The sequence below is a fragment of the Protopterus annectens genome, chromosome 10.part0 (genome assembly GCF_019279795.1).
Source record: "Protopterus annectens isolate FY-2018-M chromosome 10.part0, PAN1.0, whole genome shotgun sequence".
NCBI classification, from domain to species: domain Eukaryota; kingdom Metazoa; phylum Chordata; order Ceratodontiformes; family Protopteridae; genus Protopterus; species Protopterus annectens.
In genome coordinates, this window is record NC_056744.1 from 1259176515 (window position 1) to 1259201509 (window position 24995).

General features: G+C 36.9%; 1 protein-coding gene across 1 annotated transcript in view; it reads left to right on the forward strand.

Annotated features, from left to right (window-relative positions):
• The window catches only part of LOC122812834 (C-type lectin BfL-2-like), a 63431-nt gene that overhangs the window by 10944 nt on the left and 27492 nt on the right, over positions 1 to 24995 (forward strand). The window contains exons 4-5 of the mRNA XM_044084882.1: positions 8127 to 8273; positions 15682 to 15796. Of these exons, the coding sequence (XP_043940817.1) occupies positions 8127 to 8273; positions 15682 to 15796 (262 nt within the window). The remainder of the gene's footprint in view (positions 1 to 8126; positions 8274 to 15681; positions 15797 to 24995) is intronic.

Genomic DNA, 24995 nt, shown 5'->3' on the forward strand with positions numbered 1-24995 from the left:
TTTAGTTCTGATTCTAATCACCAGAAACTTTTTGGGGTGGTAATGACCCCTAACATACTATGAAAACTAAGGAACATCTCAAGTATCCCTGGAATTTGTGGGGACATACTCAATCAGCATCAAGCATTCATCAACAAAATGTAACCTCTGACAGTCCCTCATCCTGCATAAATCTATTTGATCTGACTCAGCTAATTTCAGCATTGACTAGAAACAGCAAATTAATAAGGGCTCAATTCTTGATTGGATTTTAGTCTCAGACCCTGTCCTAACTCCCTAAGTGACTATCTCCCTGCACACACACACAGACATACCACTCATCACCCCAATACTCACCAACTTTAACCAACCAGGAATCTCACAAAATTTAACAAAGATTTATTCAACAGTACTTTAAGTTCCTTCAACTGGTCTGTACAAAGAACTCTCACATTAGATGATGCAGTTTTTGTAGCAAATCAGTGATGACTGAATTCACTAAATAATGACAGGCATTTGAGTTTCAGACTTCATATCCTTCATAAAATGCAAGGTAACACAAAACCTTTTATTCTAGTAACTTTCCAAGTCTGTGAAAGCGATATTTAAAATTGTACCTATTTTGTAGACCTTTGTCCCCCCATTTTGTTTGGCTTGGTCCAGATTTTTTATGATAAGAAGTTGAGAGGCATGACCATGTACCATCTCCAATGGACTTTGTTAAGATATCTGTTATAATGCCCCATGAGACACAGTCAAAGGCCTTATGAGTGTCCGTTAATATAATTTCTGCCTTAATCTGGCCATTTCCCAGTGCCCAGTCTACAAAATCTATAACAGTATGCAAATGATCCACAGATGATACACCTTTAATTTGCACTTACTCATTCCAAATCAGTCTTGGTGCCAAAATATGAGCTAAGCAAGTATGTTAGTATCTACATTGCATAATGATATAAGGGAATACTTTTTGACATCCATCTTTCCCTTTCTATTATCTGTTCTATTGTTTTAGTCTCTTCTTTAGATTTTGTTAACCTCTCCTTTTCTATAATGTCAATAGAAAGACCTGTCATAGTACTGCCCACCCAATAGCCCACTGATTTATAGAACTCAGTGAGGTATGCATTTTGCCCACTCACTCTACCCCCTTTCACATCCCTAACGGTTTCAATCATCTCCTCCATTCCTATCAGCAAATGCATTCTCTCTTCATCTTCCTCACGCAACACATATCCTTTCCATTTGTGAACCAATGCATCTTGCTGGTTTATTTTTTTATAAAGCTAGATGTGGTAACATTAAAACTCTGCCTTTATTTGTTCACTTATATGCCTTTCCTCTCTCCTTTCATCTTCCACTGAGCTTATCCAAACCTTCTTTCTCTGACTCTTGATCTTTCACATCATACCTCTCAACTGTACAGATTTTCACAGAATGTCCAGATTTTTGCCTTATATTTCTGGTCTTTTCCTCATAAAATGTTTGATTTTCTGGACTGTTGTGCCAAATCATTGAGGACTGAATTCACTAAATAATATCAGTCATCTGAGTTTCAGACTTCATATTCTTCAGAAAATGCATGGTAACACAATACATTTTTATTTTAGAAAATGTCTGTTTATAGGAGAAGTATTTAAAATTTGTCCCTAGTTTTGAGGCTTTGTCCCCCCCCCCCATTATTTTGGCTTTGTCCAGATGTTTTTGTGCTAAGAGGTTGAGAGCTATACTTCACATCAGGATCTTGATGTCTGTCTCTCCCCTCATCCACCATTCTGCCCCTCTTCTTGCCAACTTGGCTTTTATCTTTGATTTTTGACAGTCTTTCAGCCAGTCGCTTACAGCCAATTTTTTGTCCTGTTTATGTCATGAACTTTCACCTTTCCTTATTCAGCGGTTTACAACTCCCCAAGTATAGCCTCTAAATACTTCAAGTCTTGCATCCTTTCCTTTCTCATTCTCCCTCTTTTAGCTGTAATGTTACCCCTCCATGCAGTTTCTATCCATCCCATTCACAAATTCCCTGTGCGCCCATTGCATTTTATTTTAATTCTGCCATCACCTTAACCATATCGTGTCTATTTGCTATTATCTCTCCTCATCAAATTCCCAGGATTCCAAATCCATTTACCTACTATCTGATCTTTATAAAAGCATGATCTGTTAAGCTCCTTGCTCCATAATATATGCTATGATTTCCTTAAATATTTTCCAACCCACCAATAATCTGTACAATCTACTAGCTTGTCTTGTTTCACACCTTGAAAGTGTAAACTCTGCCACTCTTGGTCTTAATTCTTACCATGCATCTAACTGTTTCTTCAGTCTTGCCACTCTGGTGGCATAGAGAGATAAAGCCCTGACTACAGCCAAGGTGTCCTGGATTTGGTTAGTAGTTCCCCTTGATTGATGGAGGGGAAGGGATGGATGGGTGTTACCATCCTGGGTGGAGAGAGTGGTTACACAGACATTTTCTGTGATGATCTCTGGTGGAGATTGGGAATGTCTTGTTTGAGGAGGCATGATCCATAGATGGGCAGGGGGGACGACCTGCCTGAGATATTGTGGAGGTAGAGTGATGCTCCACATGTCCCCATTGTACACCTGCCCTTCAAATGCAACTATGAATCTGTAAAGGTAGGGAGAGCAACAAGGCAGGCCAGTAAGAAAAATTCCCCCCAGGAAGATAGATGGATGGTGAGACATGCCCCCAGGTTGCTGTTAGAGTCTGGGATTTTATGAGATAATAGCAGACATGATGATGGATGGATTTACCTCAAATTGTAATTTTTGTAACTTTATAGTTGCTGCAAAATATATTACGGAAATTCTTGATCTTTCTCTCTCTGTTTTTCTGCAACTAAAATATGTATCTTACTTTGCTACTCCCTAGCCTTTCATGAATAGAAAGTCTTTCATTTTGTAAGGATATGGGAACCATATAGTCCTAGGTTTGAGTCCCCTCAACCTCTGTTTGCCTACCATATGATTCTGAGCAAGTCACTTTAGCTGGCAGTACTCTAAATAAAAATAAATAGATATCCTAGTAATGTATAATCCATGAAATCAAAGCATTTCGGCTATGACTAACATACTGCATGGCCATCAAATGATTTATTTGTGTAAAACCTCTTATGTCCTAATCAACACTAAGAATTAAAATACATTAGCATAAAAAATAACTTTATCAACATACCATTTTAAGCTACGTATTTAGTCACTTAAAATGCAGTAAATCGAGCTCAAGATAAGATTATTCAGTGATCCTTAAACATTTGAAAGAAACAAATAATAAATGAAAAAAATCAAAAAAGCTTTTTGACTTCCCTCCTGCATGTCCAACCTCCACTGAATTTTTATATTTTATATATATCTATACATTTATATGTATCTCTTCATTATTTTGAACACACAAATGTTCAAAACACAACACATCAAAACACATATGTTTGAAAAAACAAAAAACAGCTTTTATGATGGGGAAGCTCCATTGCACCCACCACACCCCCTGCAACTTATATTTGCCAACTCTGAGATCGTACTAGATATCTAGACAGATAGATAGACAGAAACATGACTGCCTCTTAGCTAAATTACACTTTATAAGGTGAATGCTAAAAAAAAAAAAAAACATGAAATTGCATTACAGGTGGGTAGCGGACAGCTTTGTGAGCAGGTGTGAGATTAATTAGTTGCAGTGGAACATCAGCAAAATGAAGGAGCTGGTAGTACATCCAGTAAGATCTCAGTCTCATCCACCAATGAGCCCTCTGTCAATTAAGTGAGTTGAAGTGGAGTTTGTTCAGGACTACAAGTATTTGGAGGTGAACCTGGACAGTAAGTTGAACTGGTCCAAACAACTCGCAGACTGCATATAAAAAGGATCAGAGTAGGCTATACTACGAAGACTCAGATACTTTGCATTAGGCAACAATATGCTGCAGTTGTTCTATGAGACTGTAATGGCCAGTACTATCTTCACAGTGATGTGCTGGGGTAGTAGCATAAAGAAGGATGAGGCAAACAGACTTAATAAGTTGGTAAGGAAGGCTAGCTTGGTAGTTGGAGAAGAATTGGACACCCTCAAAACAATGGCTGACAGAAGAATTTTAGCATGACTAAAGTCCATCATGGAATATACTGACCACCCACTCAACAGTATGGTGGCTGGGCAGAGACATTCCCTTAGCAGGGGACTGACGAGCATAAAGTATTCTGCTGAATGTCACAGGAATCCTTCCAGCCCATAGCCATCAAAACCTACCTATACTGCCTCTTATTATCTTAGCACCACCCCCACCACTGAAGGAGCCCACATTTTGCAATGTTAAACCCTTACCCATGTTTTTCTTTCTTCCCCTGTCCATTTTATCTCTCTTTTATCTCTTTTTTCAGTGCAATATTAATAATCAATGCAATTATCCTTTGGCAATATGCTATATCTTAAAGTGTCGGAATGTGCAATACCTCATATCCTAGTGTGAGTGGGAATTAACACAAAAGGCTCCCCATTTCATGTCACTATTACATGTGGTATGAAACTTATCTAATACTTTGGCTATGGTCAACGGTGTACTTTTCTCAGGCGTTGCTGTTATATATGTGGGCTAACATAAGTGAGTGTATCTGTCACATTTACTTATGTAACATATGTGTTTGGTCGACATTGTGTCTATGTTTATCAATACAAGTTGTAACATAAGCAATTTTCTGAGGGATCAATAAAGCATTTCTGACTCTGCTTTATATATATATATATCTGTGTGTGTGTGTGTGTGTGTGTGTGTGTGTGTGTGTGTGTGTGTGTGTGTGTGTATATATATCTATATCTATATTTATGAAGCTTGAAATTGATGGTGTAATGATGAATGTTGTTAGTGCATATGCTCCACAAGTTGGGTGTGCGATGGATGAGAAAGAAAAAATTTGTAGTGAGTTGGATGAAGTGGTGGTGAGTGTACCCAAGGGTGAGAAACTAGTGATTGGAGCGGACTTCAATGGGCATGTTGGTGAAGTGAACAGAGGGGATGAGGAAGTGATGGGTAGGTATGGTGTTAAGGAGAGGAATGCAGAAGGTCAGATGATTGTGGATTTTGTGAAAAGGATGGACATGGCTGTGGTGAATACGTATTTTAAGAAGAGGGAGGAGGATAAGGTGACGTACAAGAGTGGAGGAAGCTGTACTCAGGTGGATTATATCCTATGTAGGAGGGACAGTCTGAAGGAGATTGGAGACTGTAAAGTGGTGACTGGGGAAAGTGTAGTTAAGCAGCATAAAATGGTGGTCTGCAGGATGATGTTGGTGATCAAGAAGCGGAGGAGGAGTGTCAAAGCAGTGCCAAGGATTAAATGGTGGAAGTTGAAAAAGGGTGATTGTGAGGTGGAGTTCAGGGAAGAGTTAAGACAGGCACTGGGAGGCAATGAAGAGTTACCGAATAGCTGGGTAACTACAGCAGAGCTAGAAAGGGAGACTGCTAGGAAGGTGCTTGGTGTGACATCTGAACAGAGGAAGGAGGACAAGGAGACATGGTGGTGGAATGAGGAAGTACAGGAGAGTATACAGAGGAAGAAGCTGGCGAAGAAGAAGTGGGATTGTCAAAGAGATGAAGAAAGTAGATATGAGTATAAGGAGATGAGGCGCATGGCAAAGAGAGAGGTGGTGAAGGCTAAGGATAAGGCATATAGAGAGTTGTATGAGAGATTGGACACTTAAGAGGGAGAAAAGGACCTGTACCGATTGGCTAGACAGAGGGACAGAGCTGGGAAAGATCTGCAGCAGGTAAGGGTGATAAAGGGCAGTGAGGGAAACGTACTCACAAGTGAGGAGAGTGTGTTGAGTAGATGGAAAGAGTACTTTGAAGGGCTGATGAATGAAGAGAATGAGAGAGAGAGAAGGTTGGATGATGTGGGGATAGTGAATCAGGAAGTGAAGCAGATTAGCAAGGAGGAAGTAAGGACAGCTATGAAGAGGATGAAAAATGGAAAGGCTGTTGGCCCAGATGACATACCAGTGGAAGCATGGAGGTGCTTAGGAGAAATGGCAGTGGAATTTTTAACCAGATTGTTTAATGAAATTTTGGAAAGTCAGAGGATGCCTGAGGAGTGGAAAAAAAGTGTTTTGGTACCCATCTTTAAGAATAAGGGTGATGTGCAGAGCTGCAGTAACTACAGAGGGATAAAATTGATCAGTCACAGCTTGAAGTTATGGGAAAGAGTAGTGGAAGCTAGGTTAAGAAGGGAGGTGATGATTAGTGATCAGCAGTATGGTTTCATGCCAGCAAAGAGCACTATAGATGCAATATTTGCTCTGAGAGTGTTGTTGGAGAAATACAGAGAAGGTCAGAAGGAGTTGCATTGTGTCTTTGTGGACTTAGAAAGCATATGACAGGGTGCCTAGAGAGGAGTTGTGGTATTGTAGGAGGAAGTCGGGAGTGGCAGAGAAGTATGTAAGAGTGGTACAGGATATGTACAAGGGTAGTGTGACATTGGTGAGGACTGCTGTGGGAGTGACAGATACGTTTAAGGTGGAGGTGGGATTACATCAAGGATCAGCTCTGAGCCCTTTCTTATTTGCAGTGGTGATGGACAGGTTGACAGATGAGATTAGACAGGAGGCCCGTGGACTATGATGTTTGCAGATGACATTGTGATATGTAGTGAGAGTAGGGACCAGGTTGAGGAGACCCTGTAGAGGTGGAGATATGCTTTAGAGAGGAGAGGAATGAAGGTCAGCAGGGCTAAAACAGAATATATGTGTGTAAATGAGAGGGAGGGTAGAGGAATGGTGAGGATGCAGGGAGTAGAGTTGGTAAAGGTGGATGTGTTTAAGTACTTAGGATCAACAGTTCAGAGTAATGGTGAGTGTGGAAGAGAGGTGAAGAAGAGAGTACAGGCAGGGTGGAATGGGTGGAGAAGAGTGTCAGGAGTGATTTGTGACAGACGGGTACCAATAAGAGTGAAAGGGAAGGTCTACAAGAGGGTAGTGAGAACAGCTATGTTATATGGGTTGGAAACGGTAGCATTGTCGAAAAGGCAGGAGTCAGAGCTGGATGTGGCAGAGTTAAAGATGTTAAGATTTGCTCTGGGTGTGACTAAGATGGACAGGATTAGGTATCAGTATATTAGAGGGTCAGCTCAGGTTGGACAGTTTGTAGACAAAGCAAGAGAGGCGAGATTGCTTTGGTTTGGACATGTGCTGAGGAGGGATGCTGGGTATATTGGGAAAAGGATGCTAAGGATGGAGCTGCCAGGTAAGAGGAAAAGAGGAAGGCCTAAGATGAGGTTTATGGATGTGGTGAGAGAGGACATGCAGGCGGTTGGTGTGAAAGAGCATGATGCAGAGGACAGGAAGAAATGAAAACAGATGATCCGCTGTGGCGACCCCTAATGGGAACAGCCGAAAGAAGATGATGTGATATATATATATATATATATATATATATATATATATATATATATACATACATATAGAGATATATATGTATATATATATATATATATATATATATATATATATATATATATATATATATATAGATATGTACCTTAGGGATAGGGCACGGGTCATAGTAAGGGGATAGTCCATAGGGCTATCCCCTTACCATGACCCATACCCTAACCCTAAGGTCCGTGATGACTGCAGCGCAGTGAAGGACATAGCAATGTCCTCCACTATGGTGCGATAGGCACAAACCTTAGGGTTAGGGCATGGGTTAGGGTAAGGGGATAGTTTTACTAACTATCCCCTTACCCTAACCCTAAGGTCCGTGACTATCACACCATAGTGGAAGACATAGCTTGTTTTTTATGTCCTCCACTGTGCTGCGGTGTTTTCGATGAAGTGCACTTACGCAAAAGTTCACTTTCGTTAAAGTGAACTTTCACAGAAGTGAGGCTTCCTATTACAAGTTTGAAGTAGTGAACTTCCGTTCTTGTAATAGGAATCCATATATATATATATATATATATATATATATATATATATATATATATATATATTATAAAACTTTCATTTTTTATAACAAATTATATTATGATGTAGTTGTTACTTTCATTCAAGCTATGTCTGTAATGCAATAGTTTGGGTTCAAGATATTTGAATGAACGATACATTTCGCCACTGATTTAGATCTATTTTTTTCTTACAGGCCTCCTGCCAGAAAAGCTACAGTGGGGCTCATTTGGCATCCATCCACAGTGATGAAGAAAATAATTATATTTTCAGTCTGACTGGAAACCTATCTGATTATACAAAAGGAAATGCATACTGGATTGGAGCCCATGACACCCTTGTAGTAAGTTATTCCGCAACTATGCATGTATAGTAAACATACAAAACAACACGTGGAAAGCAGTGCATGACAAGATGGTTGTGATTCACAGATGAACTGCCTATTACATAATGCTGTACACTTACAGCTTGCAATTAGTCAAGCTTATTAGATTATTAGTCACCTGATGCCTAGAAGTGCAGCCCTGCATAAATGGGTAAAAAAAGTTGTAATACCATACTTGTTAAATATAAATGATAGGAGGACATATGTTACTGAGACCCTTAAGTAGCCCAGTGCATTTTTCATTTAGGATACTTGCACAATATGGATGTCCATCTTACTTCACATTATTCAAGGTGTCTTTTTTAGCAGTATAAAAAATGTATCAAGTGTATAACGGTAAGTATCAGCATGTGTGTATGAATTTCTTTGGGGAAATCTGCACAGGAAAATAGAGCAGCTCTAGCTCATAGAGATTGCTGATCCATGTAAGTAATAATTAAGTCATGTGTGAAAATGTTTGTAGGGCAGCTCCACCTCGCAGAGATTGCTGATCCATGTATGTAATAATGAATTAACGTACGTGAGTGTTTGTAATAAGTAATAATTAATTCATGTATTAGTGTTTAACTGTATCTACTCACAGACATGGACACTCTTTCAAAATGAATGCAAGTATGGGGATGTGTGACTGCATGCCCATGTGTGTGAGCGGATACAGCAGCACTGTCAGAGGGCCTGTGAGTGAATGCTTTGTGTGTGTTTGTGTGTGTGGGGGGGGATTGTAAACATGCAATGCCCTTATTGAGCTACAGATTCAGTTTTTGTTATTTAGTCCATTTCTTCTTGAATGAATATTATTTTGGACCTGCAGAAAAATCACTAAACACATAGGGTAGAACATCTAGGTACTAATACTAAAAGAGGTCTCACATTGTAACCAACTGTAGGTTTTGAAAGAAAGATGACACAGAAGGTATACTGGTATGAAGCATTTCTGCTTCGGAACTTCAGTCCTTCCACTCCCTGTTCTCAAACTCTAAAACTAATGGAAGCATCAACATGAGGAAATCCAAAGAGAAATCAGATTTATGCTGGGATTCCTGGACAGATACTGATGGACCTGGTTGAAATCTTAAGAGTCACATTGCTTAATCCTGTGACACAACTCCAAAACAAAAAAAAGAGAATATCAAACATCACTCTTCTCTTTAAACTGCCCTGAAAGCACACTAAACCTGTGTTTGTGTGTGTGTGTGTATGTATAGGTATGTGTATGTGTGTGTGTGTGTGTGTGTGTGTGTGTGTGTGTCTCCTACATATATATATATATATATATATATATATATATATATATATGTATATATATCTATATATGTATATGTATATATATATATATATATATATATATATATATATATATATATATATATATTAGATATATATATATATATATATAATATATATATCTATATATATATATATGTGTGTGTGTGTGTGTGTGTGTGTGTGTGTGTGTGTGTGTGTGTGTGTGTGTGCATATGTGCATAAGTACATGTACGAACTCTGAGATTATCATACCTCAGAAAGAAAGGCATTAGCAATCTCAGACATTTTATGTGAAAATCTGGATTTTCAACTATTTGGTCTTCCCCATCTTGGGACCAGGGAATGCAGGTCCCGTGATTTTAAAATTAGTCTGCTTCATGGTCACAGGCTAAACAGATAAACAGCTATGCTGGCATGTATGAAACAATGAATAAATAGGATTTTTATGTCAAGCAAAGAACCACATAAAAAGGAGGTGTTAAGATAATGAGATAAATAGCACCAGGCTGCTGCATTGTAGGAACAGAGTCACAGTAGTGTGTGTGACCAATGTCACAGATGTCAGATTTGGAGTCTGCAACTTTTACAGTGTGGGTTCTGTTAGTGAGCCAGTTGGCAACCCATCTTGTGACATAGGGATTTATACCTAGTTTAATGAGTTTAGCTATAATTCCAGAATGGGGGATGGTGTTGAAAGCCTTGGTGAGGTCAAGATAGGCTGTGTGAACCACCTTACCCTCATCTATGACTTTGGTGACTGCCTCAAAGAAGTCAATCAGGTTCAGGAGGCATGATCTGCCTTTCACAAACCCGTACTGGGTGGGCTCCAGAGTTTGGAGGTTACCAATGTCTTTGTTTATGAGTTCCATGATGATACGTTTCATGGCTTGCAGTCCAGGCTTGTCAGGCTAATAGGTCGATAGTTGCCGGGATCAGTGGTGGCTCCCCCTTTGTGGAGTGGAATAACTGTTGCTGTGTGCCATTCAGTGGACACAAAGCCTGATGCGAGGCTATTATTGAACATGGCGCTTAAGTGGGGAGCCAGTTCATTCTGGTTTGTGTAAAATGCAGCCTGGGATGTTGTCCAATCCCATTGATGCTGTGTTTTTGGCTTTAGAGAGTACAGCTTTTACCTGCATAGTTGTGATTACAGGGACTCTGCATTCTTCCTGTATAGATATGGGCCCTTTAGGGGGTGAGGGGGTGTTAAAGTTAGCACTTAACCTATCTGCCAGGATGTTGACAATATCAGTTGGTTCTGTAATTTTTGTGCTGTTGTGCTGTAACTCAGAGCAGATCTGGGTGTTGCCATCGAGATTCTTGATATAGCTATAGAATGCTTTGTGGTTGTCCTTAGAATTAGTGGTGATTTTGTTTTCATAGCTAGCTTTGGAGGATCTTATCAGGGATCTCAGCTTCTTACTGATGCTGATGAGGGAGCTCCTCCACTCAAGGGATTTTACTCTCTTTTGCAACAGTCTCTTCCTTCTGTTGTACAGTCTGCTTATGGCAGGGGACCACCAGATTGGCTTCCTTTTTTTAGAGGATAGCGTCTTGGTTCTGTTTGGGATAGCATGATCCATGCTGTCATGTAAGTGCTTATAGAGTGCATTTGTGTAGGATTCAGCAGTTGTAACTGTATTGTCCATCTGCATGGATGCCATGAAGTTCACCACTTCTGTCTTAAGAAGCATGAAGTTGGCTTTGGAGAAATTTTTTACTGTGGTTTCCTTAATGGGGGTGTGGGGTCTGGATGTTGATATCAAGGGTGATTAGCTTATGGTCGGATTGGACCAACGATGAGTTGACTTCAGGTGTGGTACACCGGTCACTCATGTTGGTAATGACTAGGTCTAGGATATTGTTGCCCCTCGTGGGGGGGGTGGATAAGCTGATCTAGGGCATTGGAGTTTATGAATTCCAGAAAGCGTTGAGCTAAGGAGTTGGTACACAAGTAGTTTTTCCAGTTAATGATGGGGTAGTTGAAGTCGCCCATTATCAGGGTGTTTGATTGGACCCTAATATTTTCCAGTACATCAAGAAAAGAGATGTGGGAATCCTGGGGCATGGTGAGGGATCTGTAGCAAGTATTAATTTAAATCTTCTAAAATATTCCTTACTGAGTTCCATTCACATTTGTTCATGTTTTATTGTTGATCTTTCATCAGTTCCCAAATATTTAGACACTCCCTCCTGCTCACGTTTTTTTATATAACATTCCTGTTCCAACTGATGTTTTGTTGGTGCTGCAGCTTTCCTGCTTTAAAGGTTGCTTTTGCACACTTATCAATGCCAAATAACATTCTTATATCATCTGAAAAAAATTTGACCACTTGCAGTTGTGCTTTTCATTCCTCATTGGATGAACTATACAGTTTTAAATCATCCACAAAAAGAAAATGAGAAGTTCTAAGCACTTTGTTGTTTTCTGGGAGCCAAATTGTAGCCATGACCTAATCTGTTAAGTAGATAGCTTAATGGGTTAAGGCAAGACAAAAGAGCAGCAGTGATAGAGTCACCCTAGAATAGCCCCCTTTGGATTTTTATCCATGGAATAAATATTTGTTCTTCATCATGGCTTAACTGCAAAGTAGTTTGCCATGGTTTCATAGTCACTGTAATATAATTGATCAGAATAGGGTATATCTTATACATCTTTAAGCACACTTTTATCCATGAATGTGGGATACTGTCAAATGGCTTTTATGTAGTCTATCCATGTCACAGTTAGATTATTCCCCTTTTTACAGTTCTACACTATGGCTGTATTTAACAACAAATGATCCTTTGTTCCATATGACTTTCTTTTATTATCCCTTTGTTCTATTACCATGATTGAGTTTTCTTCTAAATGACTATAAACTCTGTCAGCATCAATTCCAGTGTATAGTTTATAGGTCATTGGAAGGCAAGTTATTGGTCTACAGTTTTTAGGGTTGCATGCAGGTTTGGACTTAAGTAGGAGCATTGTTTTTCCTGTTGTTAATCAGGTTGGTGTCTGTTTGGGGTGTGCATACAAATAGTCCTTACTTATGGCTAAATTTTCATGTAAAAATGTTAATACTTTTCACCAGAAGTTAGGTACTGCATCTCAGCTTGGGGTTTTCCAGTCAGGACCTTTTCTTAACTTTGTTTCAATCTCTCTGGCCGTTACTTCATCCAATTTCATATCCCGTACCTTTGAACTTCTTATTCTTTCTTTTACTTCTTCTATCCATTTAGCATCTGTGTTATCTTCCACAGGATGTTCATAGATATGTCTTCAAAATGTATCTGTTTCTTCTTTTTTGGTGGTGTTTCAATTCCTTTTGCCTTGTTTCCCAATTCTCTATAAATTGCTCGTTTTGTACTTTTCCTTTATATTTATTTGCATATCTTCTAAGTTTTTTTGCCTGTGCTGATATTTTTATTTTATTATTTGCAACAATGCATTATAGATCCTGATCTGTTCTGATACTGTGCATTGCTTTTATCACGTCAGTCTTTCTGAGTATTTTTGTTGTTCTGTTCCTTCTTCTATACTCTTCTAACATTGACACTTCTTGTCTTAATTGCTTTATAGTTTTGTCTGTTTGATACTTCCATGATGACATTTGATTTTCCCCTTCCTTTCCCTTACTGCTTTGTGTTTTTGTGGTAAGACTTTATCTGTTATTAATTTAGCTGCACAGTAAAATATCCTATTTACGTCTGTTATATCACATGAAGTACATGTACAGTCCTAATTACTGTGTTCTTTTGTTTTATCAGACTTCTAACTTTTTATGTTTTATTAACTTTCTGTAGTCTGTGTCTTTCATATGTCTGTCCATCTCTATTAAATCAAGCAACTCTTCTCTTAGATCATTTTCTTCTAAATTGAGGGCACATTCTTTGCTCTCCATTTCCTGCAGGCATTCTACAGAAAGTTCAGCGCATCTTCCTGTGCCGTATTCTCTTTAGTTTCATCTTGTGTCATCAATTGCTCTTTCATATGGGAATTCACTGACCTATCACTGCACAACACTGACTATGCTGGAGTTGCCACAGTTTCCTGTTCATTCCCTTGCTGTGCAACTCCAACTGAACTTTTGTACTGGTTTCCTATGAAGGCTCCAAAGTATCATCATATGGCAACTGATCAGATATTTCCTGCTCTACTGGTTTCTGCTTAATTTGGGGATCCATTGCTTTATCCCACTGTGATGTTATCGAAATTAGATTTTCTACACAAAATCCTTCACTTCCCAGGTAATCCATAATCTCAGTTTCTATTTCTTTAATTTCTCCATTACTAATCCTCTTTTCTACTTTTCCTCTTTGTTTTCCTATTTTTGTATTGTAAAATTTTCCATGTCTGGATGCCTTTGCCTGTATTTCTCTTCAAATATCTTTGGTGCTGCTCTTTTTGTATTGATTAGTTTTGCTTTCATCTTTGCATAAATATTGCACCATATTAAATCTCTTTCTCTTTCCTATGTCTATATTTTTTCTTCGGGTGCCTCCTTCTCCTCCTGTTTCTCCTTACTTGGGGGACACATTGTTCCATTATGCTGTGATATTACCTGTGTTAAAGTTTCCACATTAAATATTTCACTTCTTAAGTATTTGATAACTTAGCTCTTTTCTGGCCTATCAATTTTTTGTGATTTTTGTGGACTAGTACTTCCTTCTACAACAGAGGGCCATCCTCCCCCTGGTCCTGGCCTGGCCCCATTGTAGGGATGTTTCTCTGCCTTTTGGATTCTACATTGTCATTTTTTCCATTCCTGGCACCAGTGTACCTACCAGGACTGGGCGTTTTTGTATTCTGTGTCTTGTGCACCAAGCTATTTTTTATTTTTTAACCTACTACTGTCCAGGATATACGCTATATAAAATACAGTTTATATATCAGTGTTGTCTTGGTAAGATTTTGTGAAAAACAGGATCCACCTCATGAAAGTACTCACCAAGACTTGAGGATTAATTCATTTCCAGCAATACTACTCTCCTTTACTTGATGATTTATCATCTCTCCATTTGGAACTGAGTAGATAATGTTATGGACTGGTTGATCTCTTGGTGGCTCAATGGCTGGGGCCTGCTTGTTGTGTGACTCAATTTCTCATACCAGAAGGCACTCCACATTGCTGAGGTGGCCATCCAATTCATGGAGGATCTCATCAGACATCGGTCTGTACACCTGATGCTAGAAGACTATCGGAGACTACCCTAATCAACTGTCAGGACTGAAGCCCTCACCTGCCCAACCAGGAAGTAAAGGCTGGAAACAGCTAACACTCTAGCTAATAGTATTTATCTTCTTAAAACTGTAGAAATCCTCCTCCCTCCCCCTGGTCTTACTGGGTTTAATGACCACAAGTTCACTACAGTCATTCTGTCCCCTGCTACCCACTGGGTGAAAGTCATTTGTGGGAAGCATCACTGTCAATGTCTAGCTCATTCTTGTAAAATCTTAGAGGTTGCATGAGCCTTGCAACTGACATGCATGCTTCCACATATAGTCGAATTTTGCCTCTGCGCCACCTTGTAGATAGCCTCGCTATGTTCTCCTTCACCTCTGCCAGCAGATTCTAACACATAGAGCTCAGAAATGTACTTTCCAACCCTTCATCCTCTCAAGGAGTGGTGAGGAGGCATAAGCCATACCGCAATTCTCTCCTCCAGAACACCAACTCCAAAAGGCACTCATGCCAGTAGTTGAAGTTAGACCACCTGGATCATGGCCATGGCTTTATCTCTCTGTGTTGAAAATATGTTTCTGCTTTTATGCAGGCTATATTGTCCTGACCCACCAGAAGTCCAATGATTCTTTCCATGGTGTTCTATTTTTGGCAATGGTAATCCAAAGATGGAATTGCTCCATTCTCCTAGAATGGCTGAAATGGCATCATCCTTCCACTTCCAACATTACTCACTCATCTCCTTCAGTGCATATGACTCTAATCAAGCTCAAGTAATCTTGGTCATAGTGAAGGTTTCATCCCCCTACTCCATGGACCCTGAAGTAACAATTCCCAAAACATTTAATATGGCAATTGTTTCTCTCATGAAATACATTACTATCAAAACTGTGAATCATGAATTATAATTGTATTCTATTCTTCCCTTTTTGCAGGAAGGTAGCTATATGTGGACAGATGGAACCGTGACAGATTACCTGCATTTTGGAACTGGTCAGCCTGATAACCTTGGGAATGAAGATTTTATTGGATCATGGTTTGTTCAAAATGGTATGTCTTCTGTTATTTAAAAAGCATATGGAATGCTGTTTCATAGTTATATTTAAGAAAATACATTTTAGACAAATTATTTATAGCTGCTTGTAAAATTAAAACTTGGGAACTCACCTTATTATTTTTTCTTTGTGTGTGAGACTGCTCAGTTGTGGACATATTCTTCAGTTAATAGGGCATATAAACAGTGCTCTATGTACATCTGCAGCATTTACACTAGTTACTGAGCATTTTGCCTATGCTATGCTTTAAAGAGCTTATTTATTTTATTTGTGAGCTCTCCCACATCTTTTTAAAGACACTGGGAACTCACTTTATTGTTTTTTTTTTTTTTTGCATATGAGACTGCCTAGTTGTGGGTGTATTCTTCAGTTAATAAGGCAAATAAGAAATGCTATTCAAGGGTATCATCTTTTGGTGATTAAATAACAATAATCACCAAAAGATGAGACCCTTGAATAGCATTTCTTATTTGCCTTATTAACTGAAGAATACACCCACAACTAGGCAGTCTCACATGCAAAAGAAAAACGAATAAAGTGAGTTCCCAGTGTCTTTTAGTTTTGAGTGTTTTATTACTTGTTAATAGTGATTTCATATTTTAATACATCTGATTTAATTTATATGTAATCTTTATTATTGATTATCTCATTTAATTTGGAACTTAAATAATAGTCACCTTATATATTTTAGTTAATTCATGTATATTTGTGATGGACTGCTTTCATGTATTTGCACTTAATGATTAATGAAGGAAAAATATATGGTTAAGTGTGGAAATTGTGATGTTTACCTTACTCATGTAATAAGTAATTATTTAGGGTTTTGCTTTAACTGTGTTTTAAGTCATCTGAATTAATTGGGGTTCTTAATGGTAAGATTGTAGCTGATGTTAAGTGAGTATGAATCAGAAATTTAATTAAAAAGTATATCCAGTTTTGTATTATTTTAGAAGAAAGATTTAATTGAATTACTGGATTACTCAGCAAACTGACAATCTGTATTTTCTCTACATAATATTAGTCTAGAACACTTTCAAACAAATGCAAATATCCCCAAAATTAATGATTTTGTAATACATGAAAGGAGAGAGGACCAAGTTGCATGTAATTCAGGAGGAATGTCCATTAAATCAGAAAAGTGTGATAAGCGAGTTAATAAAATGAACAAAGTCCTAGTAACAGTTTATCGAAAGAGAAGGTATCTATAAAAGAAGCGTTAGTGAGGGAAGGGACAAAAGTACATAAAAGGAAAATGAAAGTTTTTCCTTCTGATACTTTGGATAACAATTGTCTTCTTAACAAAAATGTTTTTCAAGAGAGGATATTCTGTGGATTCTGTTTCAGACAGTAATTCAGTAAGAAAATTCAACCATTCTGGACTTTAAAAGTAAGGATCCTGCAGTGCTAATTGATTCTGAGTTAGAATCAGCTGTCAAAGGATCTACTGTTCCTTTTCATGATGCCTTTTCTCTGGGACTCTTATCCAAAGCAGTTAGTGTTCCTGTTGATGACAGAAGCAGTTTTAATGATTTAAACTTGATTCCACTGTGATGACCCACCTCTGAGTCAGTAATCAAGGAGCCTCAGTCTTCACTACTGGCACCAGTGGGGAACATTCACTGGGAGGATAACAGGTACACACACATTATTTCCAGATGCAGTTCTCTGCATCGAGCACAATCAGGCACACTTTTCCCTTAACAGCACACAGGAAACACAATAAGTCTGGAGTTGATTTCTCCCTCTTTCTCCAGATCCCCAGTAAGACTCCCCATTGGTACAGCTAAAGAGTTAAGATCTCAGCTGAGTGTCCAGCACCCTCTGTGTCCAACCAGTGTTTCATGTCTCTGCCCAAGTAGCTGACACACACGCTATCTTTGAGGTTTGATTTACACACACACACACACACACACACACACACACACACACACACACACACACACACACACACACACACACACACCTGGGAAAGGCTGCCACAGGTTTAATAGCTATGCCCCCTTCTGCCCAGACTATAAGGTAGTTATCACTGACACCAGACACTCTTGCCAGCTACCTTAAGGCTCTTCCAAGGGTACCCAATATACTGAGTGAAATTAATACTGATGCACATGGTAGTTTGATCAAGAGCTAGGCTATTAAGAGTGGCCCACACAGTGTCACCAAATAAATATGCAACTACTCTCACAACTTTAATATCTCTACATATATCAGCCACAATGAAAGGTTTAAATATATTTAATAATAAATAATAAAAGAACAAGAAAATACTAAGTATATATTCACAGTGACATCAGAGTTCAAAACCACAGGAAATATTTAAAATAACATTGTAGGACAGACAGACAAATAAAGAAAAACAACATCTAAACAAAGCTTGACTGAATCTAAAAGAACTGTACTATTCCCTACTTAGTTAATAGAGCAAGGCAGATGATATAATGAATGCTCCTTCTTGTTGTCAGGCCCAAGACAGAATGCAGAATGTTCAGTCTCACTAAGAGACTTCTCAAAATTATATCTAAAATATTACTTCTGGGATAGCTTGCAGAATGACATCACTTCTGGTCATCTGACTTCTAGTTCCCACGCAAACTCCCATTGCGGGAAGCTGGTAGGATTTAGCACCTACCTGTAAAAATACACACACAAGGGCTTTTGCTCAGATCTGTGGCAGGTGCTGGAAGTCATAAAACAATTCCATACCTCCATGCTTCCAGAGTAGCAATTAGTTCACCCCAAACACAATACAGAAAGCATCCTAGTATAGACTTTGTGTCTCTGGCTGCACTGAAACCTGTGAGATAGCATCTTTATGGCCTAGCACATAAAGTGATTTAATTTCAGATATATTTTAATATTGTCTGGACTGATGTTAACCTTCCAGTTTCCTCTGTTAAAACACACACACACACACACACACACACACACACACACACACACACACACACACACACACACACACACACATATATATATATATATATATATATATATATATATATATATATATATATATATAAACAGTTACAACAGTTACAGTAGTGCATGCACATTTCTCTTCTCTCCAGTAGGGTACACTGTGGATACATTTCAAACACAAGCACTTTACAAATACATTTTCAACACAAACATCTGTACAAATCAGTTTGATATACACATGAAATACCATTATAATACATTTGTAACACAAGCATCTTGTATAAATCAGTTTGATATTCACAAATGACATATAATTATTTACAAAATTACAGCTAGCTGTGCTGGCAGTACCTCCTATCATCACATCCACCACCAGTTTTCTTCCCTGAAATTGTAATTAATTCTAAAAATCCCAATGCCATAATAAAAATCATCTCAAGATGCTGATAAAAATGAAACATCCATTGTTGTAAAAAAACTTTAAAAGAAGAGCACTGGGTGGGGCAACTCACCATAATTTTTTCAGAAGAATATCAATTAGATGGTAATAGTTTGCTCATCAAAGAAAGTGATTGAGCAATGGATTGTATGTCACAAAATGAAGACATTTTAATATTGACTGATTCACTGTTAAAGGAAAAGAGGAGATATTTGTGGAATATTGATTCTATTCATATTATTGTCTCTAGTTTGTCATGTTTGAAACTATCACATTTGCCTTGTCTTTTAAGGAAACTAGTAACGGGAAAAATATATTACTTGACTATCTTTATTCACTGCTGAAATAATGACTTGCATAAAACTCCATTAAATTATATGAATGTAGTACTTGTAGATGGTATTGAGATATTAGAAAGCAGTAAAATAAAGGTTGTATTTGGTGAAATAATTCCCGGTATGAAGTGGAATTATTATGCATATACTAAAGCTGTCTTATTTAATAACTGGTTAGATAACTGATAATGCATCTTTGGTTTTTATTGGGAAGAGTTTATTTATGATTACCAAATGTTTGATAATGACATGTTGCATTTGGTTCAAATTTTATTTGACGTAAATTTGTTATGTTGTTAAATAGTCCTTTAAGGATATCAATTCAGAATGATTTAGTATCTCACTTTACCAAAGACCTAAGAACATTTTCAAATTATATCATTTTAATGCAAGAAGTTTAACAAATAAACATAATGATTTACTTTACGTCTCACAACAAGAAAAACTGGTAATATAATTGAAATAACTGAAACATGGGATACAAATAATTTACACTTTGCTGGATATGAGAAGACGGAATGTCTTTGAACACATGATAATTGAGGTGGAGTTGTAATTCTTTTAAATGATGGGCTTAGTTTAGAAAATAAGTGAATTTAACACTGATTTACTCTCTCTCTTTCCCTCTCTCTGTCTCTCTCTCTCTCTCTCTCTATATATATATATATATATATATATATGTATATATATACACACACACGTGTGTGTGTGTGTATATATATATATATATATACATACATATATATATATATATATATATATATATAGATAGATAGATGGATAGCTATATATATATATATATATATATATATATATATATATATATATATATATATATATAGATAGATATAGATATAGATACAGATAAATAACCTCCTATGCTTCTGTGCACTGTAATACCCTCAGATAATTTATTAAATTCCTGTATCTACAGTTTTAGCATCATTTTGTTGTTCAGGTTGGAGACTTGAACTATGCAAAAATAAATTGATTAGATTATTCATTAAATATAAATTTGAAAATGACTTTTTGGCTAATTAATTTCAATTTTATATGACTCAATTAATTTTTACTGCCACAAGAGGTGCTCCTATATTAGATCTTTTGGTGACAAATCAACAATCACAAGTTAAATAAATTATTGTGGGCCCACCATTATGTAATTTTGATCATTGTTCATTTACAACCAAAGTTTTACTTAGACTTATTTTACCATCAAAAGTCATTCAAAATTTTCAGTATCATAAGAGTGATTTCAAAGGTCCAAATGATTCTCTAAATCTAATTGGTTGGTTGTTGTTATCAAGGACTGCAGTAGATGGTGGATATTCTATCTTGGAATCCATCTTGAATAAAGCTGTGTATTTAGCACCCTGTAGTAAAGCAAACAAACTCTGGAAATATCCCTGTGGGTGAGATACTGAGTTGCACAGATTATACAAAGGAAAGAAGGGGTTCTTTCAAAAATTAAGGAACAAACCTAATCCATACTCTAAATTTAAATTATATTTTTTTACAAAAAATTAAGGTCTTGTTAAATAGTAAGAATCTTGAGTTTGAAAGTTATTTATCTTCTTCAGCATTCAAAAACAGTTTTATACATTTATTAATGCAGGCATATGGAGTGCTGTCTCTATCTCATCAATCCTTACAGATAGGAAATTGATAACTGATTTTTGTAGAATTGCTGAAGAGTGTAATATATTTTTTTCTGACTTGTCAAACCCTAAGTGTATAAAGTTTAATTTGGATCTGCTTTCTACAACTAATAAGAGCGTTCCTATAATAAGTATAAAACTGATCTCTAAAGTATTAAAAAGGTTAGGTAATAATGCCTCTGTGGTCCAAATTTAATACCAGAGATAATGATTCATGGCTTGAATAATACTTTTTTGCCTGTGCTGTTGGATAATATTTTAATACTCTGTTATTTAACAGTATACTACCTTCTAGTTAGGAAAAAATCAATTATTTCACCTATACAGAAAAAGGGAGATAAACAGGATTTGTGCAATTATAGACTTATTAGTTTTACATCTATTTTATGTAAGTGTTGTGAATTAATTTTACAAAAATCTACTTTCAGTTCCATTGAATCATAATGGATGAATTAATTTATATCAACACTGGTTTTGTCCTGGCAGATCAACACTGACAAATTTAGTGGAATTTTCTGATCAAGTACTATAGTGTCATTGACTGTGTTTACAAGATTTGGCTAAGGCTTTTGATACAATTGTAGATAGTTCAATAATTGATACATTAAAAATATTTGATTACTGTGAAGATGTGAGGTAGTGCCAGGGGGAGTAAGGTAGTGTATCTGTAACATATGCCAGCATAGCTAGTTGGACTTTGATGAAGTATTATATGTCAGTTGAATATCAAACTGATTTGTGTAGATGCCTGTGTAAAAATGTATTTGTAAAGTTTCTTATGTTAAAAATGTATCAACAGTGGGTCCTGCTGGACAGAAATAAATATACATATATGTCAGACTGTACTGTTGTAACTGATGAAGTGTATATATTTTAACAGAGGACACTGGAAGGGTTTAAGCTCAGCCCAGCTAACCTTAAGAAAAATAGCATGGAATTTAATGCTTTGGTTTAGGCCATAAAGATTTTATTTTACAGCTCTGAATCCAGCCAGAGAGGTAATGTCTGTGAAATGTCTAGGCTGGGATCCTGCTCTATTGTCCTTAGTGGTGAACTAATTGCTATGCTGGGGTTCCAGAGAATGGCTTGTTAGTTTCTGGAGGAAGGACAGAAGTGCTGGAATTATTTTACAGTTCCCAGATCCTGTAATATACCATAGCTAAATGTCTATGTGTGTATTGTGACACATCATTGCCAGACCCTGGGTCAGTTTCTAGTGAGCAGGTAGTGTAGGAATGACTGAGTCAGGTGAGCACATACGATGTCATTCTGTAGCACTGAAATTGTATTTGACTACTACTGAGAGATGTGAGGAATGCACTCTGTTTTTGGACCTGACAAGACACTCATCTTGCCTTGCTTTAGTAAGTAACTAAGGAACAGTAATTCTTTGGTGAGGCAAAAAAAATATATAGTGAGATTAACTAAATGTTTTTTCTGTATCTGTCTGATTCATTCTATCTGTGTTGTATTTTATATTTCCTGTGACTCAAACTCTGGAGTTTATTGTAAATCAGTATTCAGTATTTTCATATTTTCTTTTTTTATTTATTATTATTTATATCTATACCTTTCATTGTGGCTGGTCTTTTAGAAAATATTTAACCTTTGAGAGAACGTACACTTATTTAGTGGCAGTGCGGCTCCATGTTCCTGAAGTCTTGCTGCATGGTTAAACACTACCATTTGTATAAGTATTCATTTTAATAAGTGTAATTGGGTACTGTGGTAAGAGCCTTAAAGTAGCTGGTGTTCTGGTGACAGCAAATCTACCTTATATTCTGGGTGGAGGTGGCAAAGTGGGTAAGCTGTGCCAGCCTTTCTCAGTTGTGTGTGTGTGTGTGTGTGTGTGTGTGTGTGTGTGTGTGTGTGTGTGTGTGTGTGTGTGTGTGTGTGTGTGTGTGTGACAGCTACTTTGAACAGGGACATTGAGAGCACTAACTTCACATAGAGGGTCATGGAGGAATTGGTTTGGAACACTCAGCTAAGAACTCAGCTCTATAGTGATCAGTGGGGAGTCTTATTTAGAACCTGGAGAAGAAGCCCAGCATCAGGACTGGAGTGTGCATTCCCTGCCTGCTATTAAGGAAAACTGTACTTCATGCAGAGAGCTGCATCTGAAAGTACTATGTATGTCTCCTTTTCTTACAGTGAATGTTCTCCACTGGTACCAGTGGAGAGGATTGAGGCTGCTTGATCATGGCCTAGAGTAGGGACATTACAATTACAATTCCTTTTTGATAAAATGGGTTAATCTCTGGCAGTCCAGTCATTCCCACTGTATAGCAGTTAAAGTTTGTAATTTCTACTTCCACCCTGTATTGTCTGAAATGCCACAGGGCTCTGTGCTTGGTCCTTTCCTTTTTAATTTATTAGTTTTAACAGGTCTAAAAAATTATCAGTGTTGACAAGCTAAATATGCCAATGATTGTAAGACTGGATTTAATTGCTAAGGATAGAATTTCAGCATCTGTATCAAACTTTTTGGGACAATTTTCTGCTTGGCCAAATGATGTTGGTTTGAAATTTATTTCTGATAAGTACAAAATAACATATTTCTGTAATCATGGAACAAGACCAAATTTATTTTTAAATAATACACTATTATCTTAAACTGATTATTATAAAGAATTTGGCATACAAGTATCATCTGATTTTTCTTTTTTTATCTGAAGTAACTACTATAAGGAAGTGTGCATTATTATTAATGGGACAGATGTTTAGATCCCTATTTATATGGGATGAAGAAATATTAGTGAATCTGTACAACAAATCCAGCTGACCAGTTTTAAAATATAATAGCACGTTTTTGCCAGAACAATAAGCATCAATTAGAGTTACTTGAGTCTGTTCAATGAAAATTTATTAAAAAAATCTTCAGTTTTCATTTATCTTATTCTGATAAATGTAAAACTTTAAATTTATTTACACTCTGTTTTTGGCTTGTACAAAGGGAAAAGCTATAAGTGCATAAAAATCTTTGTGGTGAATTGCTACAACTTATATATAGTATTTATCTCTGTTAATATAAGAGTTTCCTGAATTTAGTGATTTAGTATTATGTTGATATGTCAGCAACAACTACTTTGCCAGAAACTGGAAAAATATAAATAAGTTTTAATGTAGAATTGTAAAACAAGTACATTAAAAAGTGAAATGTTGAGTTACTGAGACTTAAAAATGATATCTGTATTTTAGGACATTGAATGCTTTGGACTAATTTAAGATATATGCCTTTGTACATAAACAATACTTTTAAAAGTTATTTAATAGTGATGGAATCATTAAAACCTCTTCAGTCATAAATTAAACATTTTTTATTATTTTTAATATAGATTTACACTATGTTGGCAGCTTAAATAAAGGCCAATTGTATATCAGAGTTCTATAAAATACATATTCCCATCTCTCTGTCCATGTAATATTCTGTGAGTGCAGAATTTTCTCAGCTAAGGAACTATACATACTAACTTTTTCTGCTGTTCTTTTGGTGTCTGGTTACATACAGCAAAGCTGTTAAATAATTTAAAGTTCTTGGTGTCTTATTAGAATATATAACACCTTTATTTTGGTGAAGAGGTCAACAGAATTGGGGAACATGTGTTTGTGCCAAATTTGTCCAATTCACATCTTGATATCTTAATTGCTGAAAACCACTTTGAACAAATAATGTTGTCCTTTCTCCACTGTTGTACAGCCACAGAGTTGGTAAATGTAAGATATGAGGTATGGGGGTCTCTCCCTCTTGGGGGTTCAGGACCTCTCTGGAAAAAAATAAAGCTCCAAGTACTATTTTCTGAAAGTGGCTTTCAGCGATATTTTTTCACTGTTTTGCCCATG